Source organism: Nothoprocta perdicaria, unplaced genomic scaffold, assembly GCF_003342845.1.
Source record: "Nothoprocta perdicaria isolate Ctin4 unplaced genomic scaffold, notPer1 scaffold_286, whole genome shotgun sequence".
Taxonomy (NCBI): Eukaryota; Metazoa; Chordata; class Aves; order Tinamiformes; family Tinamidae; genus Nothoprocta; species Nothoprocta perdicaria.
In genome coordinates, this window is record NW_020455517.1 from 654159 (window position 1) to 662558 (window position 8400).

At 71.9% G+C, this 8400-nt stretch overlaps 1 protein-coding gene across 1 annotated transcript; it reads left to right on the top strand.

Annotated features, from left to right (window-relative positions):
- Positions 1–1931: 1931 nt before the first annotated feature.
- On the top strand, positions 1932–5198 carry USHBP1 (USH1 protein network component harmonin binding protein 1). Its single transcript, XM_026041472.1, has 12 exons — positions 1932–1964; positions 2175–2317; positions 2410–2575; positions 2758–2856; positions 2976–3175; positions 3250–3390; positions 3461–3577; positions 3633–3885; positions 3997–4125; positions 4280–4413; positions 4488–4610; positions 4982–5198. Exons 1-12 carry the CDS (start codon positions 1932–1934, stop codon positions 5196–5198), a joined length of 1755 nt encoding a protein of 584 aa, XP_025897257.1.
- The last annotated feature ends 3202 nt before the right edge of the window (positions 5199–8400 follow it).

The following is an 8400-nucleotide window of genomic DNA, read 5'->3' on the forward strand; positions in this document are numbered from 1 at the left end:
ACCCTCCCAGACCCCGACACCTGCGCATCTCCCTGCCCCCCCCCACTGCACCCTGAACTCCCGAGGGCGCCTGCACCAACCCCTGCACCCACGTGTCCATGCACCCTAAATACCCTAGTGCCACCCTCCGGCACCCATGCGTCGGCCCCCTGCGCTCCAGTTGCCCATGCACCCCCCATGCACCATCCCCATGCACCCTGAACACCCACGTACCCCCAACGCCCGCCTGCATCTCCCCCACGCCCACACCGCCTCCTCCGTGCCCGCATCGGCCCCCGCGCACCCAAAGGCTCGTGCACCCCTCTGCAACCCCCCCAAGCGCCCCCGCGCACAGGCGCTGCCCGCAAACCTTGCATGGGGGCGCTCAGCGCACAGCCGGGTGCCCAAAGCGCCCGGGGCTGCTGCGGTGGGTTGCGCAGGGAGCGAGGGGACACGGGGGGCACCCAGCGGGGACACAGGTAGCGCAACAGTTAAGTGCAAGAGGCTGCGCCGAGCTCGTCGAGGAAGAGGAAATCTCTGCAGGAACCAGGAATGGGAAAAGCCCGGGGGGGGCTGGGAGCGGCACGGCCCCGCAGCAAGCCTGGGTCACAAGGCCCCCGCGGGGACGGGGCCTCGGGACCCCCGTGGCCGCAGGAAGCAGCCCCCAGGGCCGGGCACCGGCTGGGATGGAGGAGGCAAGTGGGGTGTCCCATGGGATCAGCGCTGCTGGGGCACTGGGGGGGCCTGTGGGAGTAGCCCTATCCCTGCAGCAGCCGGCATCGAGGGAGATGCACCAGGGACACCCACCGCAGGGCAGGGTGCATCCCCCGGCCACGAGCATCCCCCGGCCATGAAGCATCCCCGCCTGGCGCGTCCCCCAGGCCTGGGCATTTCTCCTAGCCCAGGGCATCCCCCAGACCTGGCACCCCCCGGCCACGGCCTCGGTCCCAGGTCGCGGCTCCTGGGGCGGCTCCGGGTGCCAGAGCTGCAGCCCGGGGCCGTCCCCGGCCGGGCGCTCCGGCCGCGCGGGTCAGGGGCCGCGCGCGGGGTGGCCGGCGCCGTGTGCGTGCGCAGCGCCGCGCATTGTTCCCGCCGCTCGCAGGAAACCGCTCCTGCTTCCGCCACGGCCGCCGCACGGGCCGGGGCTGAGCCCGGCAGCGCTGCAGTGCTGCCCTCGCTGCAGCCTCAGCCTCGCTGCAGTGCTGCCCTCGCTGCAGCCTCAGCCCCGCTGCAGCCTCAGCCCCACTGCAGTGCTGCCCTCGCTGCAGCCTCAGCCCCGCTGCAGCCTCAGCCCCGCTGCAGTGCTGCCCTCGCTGCAGCCTCAGCGCCGCTGCAGCGCCAGCCCCGCTGCAGCCTCAGCCTCGCTGCAGTCCTGACCCCGCTGCAGTCCCAACCCCGCTGCAGTCCCAGCCCCGCTGCAGTCCTGACCCCGCTGCAGCCTCAGCCTCGCTGCAATCCCAACCCCGCTGCAGCCCTAACCCCGCTGCAGTGCTGCCCTCGCTGTAGCCTCAGCCTCGCTGCAGTCCCAACCCCGCTGCAGCCCCAACCCCACTGCAGTCCTGACCCCACTGCAGTCCTGACCCCGCTGCAGCCTCAGCCTCTCTGCAGTCCTGACCCCACTGCAGCCCCGACCCCGCTGCAGCCTCGGCCCCGCTGCAGCCTCAGCATCGCTGCAGCCTCAGCATCGCTGCAGTCCCAACCCCACTGCAGTCCCAACCCCGCTGCAGTCCTGGCCCTGCTGCAGCCCCGATCCTGCTGCAGCCCCAGTCGCTCTGCAGCACCGGCCCCGCTGCAGCACCAGCCCCATGGCCCGCGGGCACAGAGGGCCGAGCACCCGGCACCCACCGTGCTGSTGCAGCCCCTGCGAGGGGGGCCATGGGTCCTTTGTATCCACCCACTGTGGGGACATGGGGTGCACCCGGCCACCCCGCTCCACGTGTGCGCAACGGGACATGTCCCGCCCCAGCTCTGCCAGCCTGAATGCGGTTGTGGCAAACAGGACACTGCGTTGCAGCAGGACATCATATTGTAGGAATGCAGCTTTGCACCTAAATGCGCCCAAATGCACCCAAATTCACCCTGATGTGCCCCAGCCCCAGCTGCACCCCAGCCAGCTGCACCCCCTGCTTTGTCCCCGGCATGGCTGGACCCTTCTTGCTGGGCGCCATGGGCAGACGGGTGCACGTTCCCCGCAGCCCCCAGCACCTGAGACAGAGAAGGAGGCCGAGGTGGCGGCCGGGGGTGACGGGGACCCCCTGCCCGGCGAGGAGGACGTCACGGGGCTGCTGCCCCCCTGGCCGCACCGCACAGCGGAGCCGCGGCAGCGCCGGAGCAGCAGGTACCGCCGGGGACGGCCCCAGCACACGGGGACGCGTCGCACCATGGGGGGCCATGTGCAGCCCTTCTGCATCTCCCCCTTGCTGCCCCCAGGGAGGAGGAGGAGGACGAGGAGGGTGAGGAAGGGGAGGAGCGGCGGCCCGGTGGCGCTGACCTCTTTGCAGCCGTGCAGCAGGCCGTGAGCTCGCTGGAACGTGCTGTTTTCTCCCGGCACGGGCGTCCCCCGGCGCTCGGCCACGAGTGGGCACGGGCGGCCAAGGTGAGCGGCCGCGCGCGGGGCCACCCCGCCGCCGCAGCGACAGGCGGCACCGCAGCAGCACCCCGCTGTCCCCCCAGAGCCTGGAGGAGCTGGCCGCATGCGGGGCCGAGGGCCGCGGCGCCAGGGCCGAGGACGCGGCGAGGCTGCAGGAGGAGGCGGCGGCGGCGGCGGCGGGGCGGGCAGCGCTGCGGGAGGCCCTGGGGCGCCGCGACGAGGAGCTGAGCCGGGCGAGCGCGGCGCTGGCCGCGCTGCGCCACGAGCGGGACCGGCTGCAGCGCAGGGTGGGCACGGGGCGCCTCGCCGCGCTGCGCCGTGCCTGCTGTGCCCCTCCGATCGCGCTTCCCCTTGCTCACCCCATGGGCCCGCCAAGCTGCCCCTGCTGAGCGCCGCTGTCCCCCAGGCGCGGGAGCTGCAGGACGCGCTGAGCAGCATCGAGACCCCGTGCGGAGGCTCCCCCGTGCTCTGCAGGCCCCCCGCTCCGTCCAGCGCGGCTCGTGACCCGCTGCGGCGCGCGCGGAGCTACCACGGCGCCGTGTCCCGCAGGGAGCCCCCCGCCACGCCGCCCACGGAGCCCGAGCGGCGGCTGCAGCAGCTGCAGGGGTGAGCGGCCGCRGTGGGGGCTGCGGGGACAGCAGTGACGCGCTGGCGCTGACGCTGCCCTGCGGCTCCACCAGGCACTTGGAGCGGCTCCGGGCCGCAAACCARCTGCTGTCGGTGGCGCTGCACGACTGCAAGAGCCACTCGGAGCGGCTCAGCATGGTGCTGGGCCAGCACGAGGCGCAGGGCACCGCGCTGCGCCTGGCACTGCACTGCAGGTAGGGCAGCGGCGGCGGGACCAGGGCCCCGTGGGCTCCCGCGCCGGCGCTGAGCCCCATCTCGCTGCAGCGAGCGCTGTGTGGATGCGTACGGAGCGCTGCTCGCGCTGACGCGCGCCAAGCTGCACCCGGGCACCAGCAGCGGTGAGTCGCACCCGGGCGGGCGGTGGGATGCAGCATGCGGGATGTGAGGAGGCTGCCGGTCCCCTGCACGGGGATGCTGGTGCTCCGCAGAACCGCAGGGCATCCCCAGGTGCCGGTGCAGATGAAGGGAGCCTGCGCGAGCGGATCCGGCAGCTACGCGCGGAGCAGGCAGCGGTGCAGGCCTCGCTGTGCGCCACCCCCGTGCCCGCTGGCACCCTGGCCCGTCACAGCGAGGACATCCGCGCTCGGGCCGAGCGGGCGCTGCAGGACGCGCAGCCCCCGCTGGCCACCCCCGTGTCCCGGCCGGAGCTGGACAAGGCAGAGCTGCTGCTGGAGCTGGCGACGCTCAAGGTGCACGGGGCGAGTCGGGGCCGGGTGCCTGGGTCCCTCCACAGCCCCTTGCAAAGCGCTGCCCAACTGGGAGGTGACACCCCGAGGTGACGCCGTGTCCCCCCTTCCCAGGAGGCCATGGCCGACCTGCAGGTGCAGCTGCAGCTGGAGAAGACGCAGAAGCGGGGGCTGGAGGTGCTGGCAGCGGCGCAGGGGCCGCGCGAGGACGCGCTGCGCCTGCTGCTCCTGCACCTGCAGTGGCAGCGGGACGGGGAGGCCGCCAGCAGCAGCGGCGAGGAGGTACCGACGGACAGACCCCCTGTCCCGGGTAGACCCGGCCCCCCGGGAGGAACTGCTGGGGCTTCTCCCCCCGGGGGTGCTGGAATGTGGGGGGGATTACGGGGTTCATCCCCAGGGAGGGGGTCCTCGCCCTGCCCTGGTGCTGACCGGTGCCCGGCCCCAGCAGGATGCTGAGCCCGGCTGCACCGGAGCAGCAGCTCCCATGGACCCGGCAGGGACAACACAGGAGCTGCTGGAGGCGCTGGCTCGGTGAGCGACACAGGACAGTGCCACAGGGCACCGGGGGGCACTGCCCATCCCGGTGCCACGTGTGTCCCCCGCAGGAGCGAGGATCTGCGTGCGCGCACCCAGGCCCTGCTGCGCGCCCTGGAGCAGGCGAGCACCGAGAGCCACGTGCAGCACGTGCACTGCAGCGCCCTGGCCCGCGACTTCTGCCACGCGCACAGGTGGGCACTGGGCACGCGGGCCCRCACGCACCGGGTCCATTCTGTGTGCACCGGGTCCATTTTGCATGCACCAGGTCCATTCTGCRTGCACCGGCTGCACGGTGCCTCCCTGTGCACCCTGGCAGGGAGCAGCCCAGGACGTGCCACGCTCTTCTGCATCCCTGGCAGGCAGCAGCCCTGCCATGTCCCCTAGACGTGCCACCCCTTCCTGCATGCCCTGGTAGCACGGTCCTGTTCATGCAGCCCTCTGTCCCTTTGTGTCCCCTGGTTGTGCCACCCTCTCCTGCATGCCCAGGGTCCCAGCCATCCTCCCCGCCTGCCTCCCGCGCGCCCCCCTGTCCCCTCGCACCCTGACGTGCCGGTGCCCGCAGCGCGCTGGCGCTGGCGTACCGCGGCGCGCGCCGGCGCCAGGAGGCCCAGCTGCGGCGGCGCCAGGCGCAGGCGGCGGCGCTGGCTGCGCAGCAGGAGCAGCAGGCGCAGGCGCTGGCCCGGCGGCTGGCGCGCCTGGAGCAGCTCCACGCGCCCGCTGCCACCTCCACCAGCGCCACCTCCACCAGCGACACCACCACCAGCGAGACCTGCATCTAGGAGCAGCGCCCGCCCACAGCCCTTGGCGTCACCCGCCGCTGGCCACGGGGAGAATAAAGAAGCGCTTTGCCCTGGGATGAGGCTYGTGTGGCCAAGGCGCTGGGGTGGGGACAGCGGAGCAGGCAGGGCCGAGGCGCCACCGAGGGGCGGCCGGATGGGAACAAAGCCACCCCCAGGTGCTGATGAAGCTGTTGTGTCYTCCCCAACAAGGGATCCAAGGTGACCGAGGGGGCAGCGGGTCCCGCTGCACGTGCAGGAGAGAGGGGAGCAGCGGCCCCGGCTCGCTCCGGTGCGCCGACCACCGCCGCGGCGCCCGCAGCGAGCCCAGGCACAGAGCAGGCGGCCTCAGCTGCCGACGTCTCCCCGGGGAAGATGCAAAGTGGAGTTCAAGGCTCRCTGGATCGATATCCCAGCCCGTGGCCATGGAGAGCACAGGGATGCAGCAGGGATTGGAGGGGTGTGGGGCTGGGAGGCAGGGGGGCAGGCTGGGATGCAGGGAGGAAGCCAGGATGCAGAGCAGGGCTGCAGGGCAGAGATGCAGGGAAGTGGGGCAGGGATGTGGGGCAGGGAAGCAGGGAGACTAGTAGGCAGGGCAGGGATGTSGACAAGGATGCAGGGGTGTGGGGCCAGGATGCAGCTCAGCTCCCAGACCCCCCAGTGCCCAGAGCCCTGGGAAATGGGGGCAGCCCCACATCCCTGCTTGCACCACGACCCGGATCGCAGGACGACTTCCTGGCACCCCAGGGAGCAGCGCCGGCATGAAATGGGAGCAGCCGCCACGTGGGCAGCAGCCCCGGGCCTGCAGCGGCCCCCTCGCACAGCAGGGCACGGCACAGCACGGCAGAGCATGGCACAGCATGGCACGGGACAGCACGGCACAGCACAGCACGGCTTGGCACAGCACGGCATGGCATGGCACAACACAACACAACACAGCACAGCACGGCACGGCACAGCACGGCACAGCACGGCAGGGGTCCCGGCGGGGCCGGGCTGACCCGCGGGTTGAAGGTCAGGGCCCAGCGCTCGGTCCCCTTTCACATTCAAATGGCCCCTGGGTGCTTTGTGCGCAGGGTCAGGCTCCAGCAGGAGCCGCGTGAAAGGGACGGGGCTGTGGGGCTGCTCTCAAGGCCCCCTCCCTGCACCAGCCAGGGGCCCTGGGGTCTCCCCGTCACCCGCCGTGGCTCTGGGCCCAGCCGTGGTGCCAGCTGCCGCATGCCCCGAGCCTCTGCCAAGGACAGCGCGTGCCATGTGCTTGGGGCGCAGGGCCAGGCGTCACTGGAATGGCACGGCACGGTGCAGCATGGCAAGGCGCAGCACAGCTCAGTGCAGCACAGCACAGTGCTTTGCAGCGTGGCACGACACGGCAGCAGGGCACGGTGCTTCGCAGCATTGCATGGCACGGTGCAGCACGGCATGCTGCAGCACGGCACACTGCAACACGACAAGATGCTGTGCAGCACGGCATGGCATGGCACAGCATGGCACAGTGCAGCTCTCTGCAGCAAGGCTGGGAGGGCTCTGCCTGCCAATTTGCAGGTGCTGCCTCGCCAGCCCGCTCCCTGCCTCAGTTTCCCTGGTCACAGGGCAGCATCTCCTGCAGCCGGGGCCACAGGCCAAGCCCCGCAGTGGGAGAGCCCATGGGGACTGGCAAACTGCTCCCAGGGACTGCTCCAGACAGGAGTTTCCGAGCGCTGTGGGAAGAAGCTGGGAGCCCGAGGAGGAAGAATCCACGGCGCCGGCGGCGGGCAGCGGCACATCTGGCGCTGGGGCGGAGCGAGGGCGTGATTCATGCCCCCACCGGGGAGGGAGCGTCCAGCCTGGCCTGGGCGACGCCGGGTGGGTGCCGGGGGCGCGGGATCTGATATCCCGGGAATGTAGGGCAGGGAGCAGCCCTCACCGCGGCGCCCGGGCAGGAGCTGAGCAGGAGGAGAGCAGCAGCTCYGGCCTCAGGAATGCGCCCGGAGAGCCGGGGCTCAGCACCCTGCACAGGGCAGGATGGCTGCAGAGCACCAGGCGCTGCGGGGCCAGATCCTGCCCGGAGCAGGGCCCACGCGCATCCCCCCAGCTGCAGGACACGGGGCCCCTCGTGCCACGGGGGCAGTGGAGCAGCACGAGGAGGCAGGAATTCCTCCAGAGATCAAACGCCGTCGCCAATCGGCCACTGCAGACGCACRGCCGCTCGGCCGGGCCGCGAGCCGCCAGGGGCCGGATCCGATTTCCTCCTTTGTTCCCGGATTATTATTTTTTTGCAGGGGGCACGGGGGGCGGGAGGGAGCAGCGAAAGGGCCATAAATCACGGGCYGACAGCAGGGAAAGGGCAAGCGGGATGGGCCCGGTGAGCGGGAACGCCGAGGCGCCGCTGTTCTCACGCACTGCGAGGCTGGCCCCGCCAACCCCCTGTCCCCCGCACGCTGCGGTGGCCCAGGGAGCCCAGCCCCGCCGCACGCGCCTCCCCCCGCACCGGACTTCGTGCCGGGGGAGAGGCCGCAGCCGCGGGGGCAGCGCTGGGGAGAGAGTTTGGCCTCGAGGTGAAAGGCTCCGCACGGCGCCGGCACCGCGTGGCTCCCGGGTCATCCACCTTCCTGCGCCATGGAGCCCTTCGTTAATCATTAATGGCGCAGCCACACGCGAGCGCCCGGGCTCCCGGTCCCAGCGCTTCCTGGGGCCACGGTGGATACCGCTGGCGGCTCGAGGCACCCACGGAAACGGGCAATTCCCGCAAGGGACCCGGTGCCACCAAGGCCTCGCGCCACTTGCAGTAATTAAAGACCCCGTGGAGACTTTTGGCAAGAGGAAGGGATGCTGAAACCCAGGGCCCCTGTCACAGGGATTGCCCAGTTCGCCCGGAGCCCTCACAGTCCCGGCGGTGTCGCCTGGTCCTGGCATATGGCTCGGCTGCCCCGTACTTCGGGAAAGCGGCGCCACGGCCGGGAAAGCGGCACCATGGGCAGCGGTGGCCCCAGGGGACACAGCAGGACGGCGGTAGAGAACCACAGGCCTCCATCCCCACGGAGCCAGGAGCATCCCGCAGGCGCCCGGCCCTGTTTCCCACGGCGCGGTGCCCACAAACGCAGCCGCGGCAGCGCAGCGGCTGCCCCGCTCCTCCGAAGCGGCGGCCGGGGCAGAGCTGCCGCTTCATCCCGGCACCTCCCGGGGTTTGCTCCAGCCCGGCTGCCCCTCCGGGAGCGCGTCCAGCCCC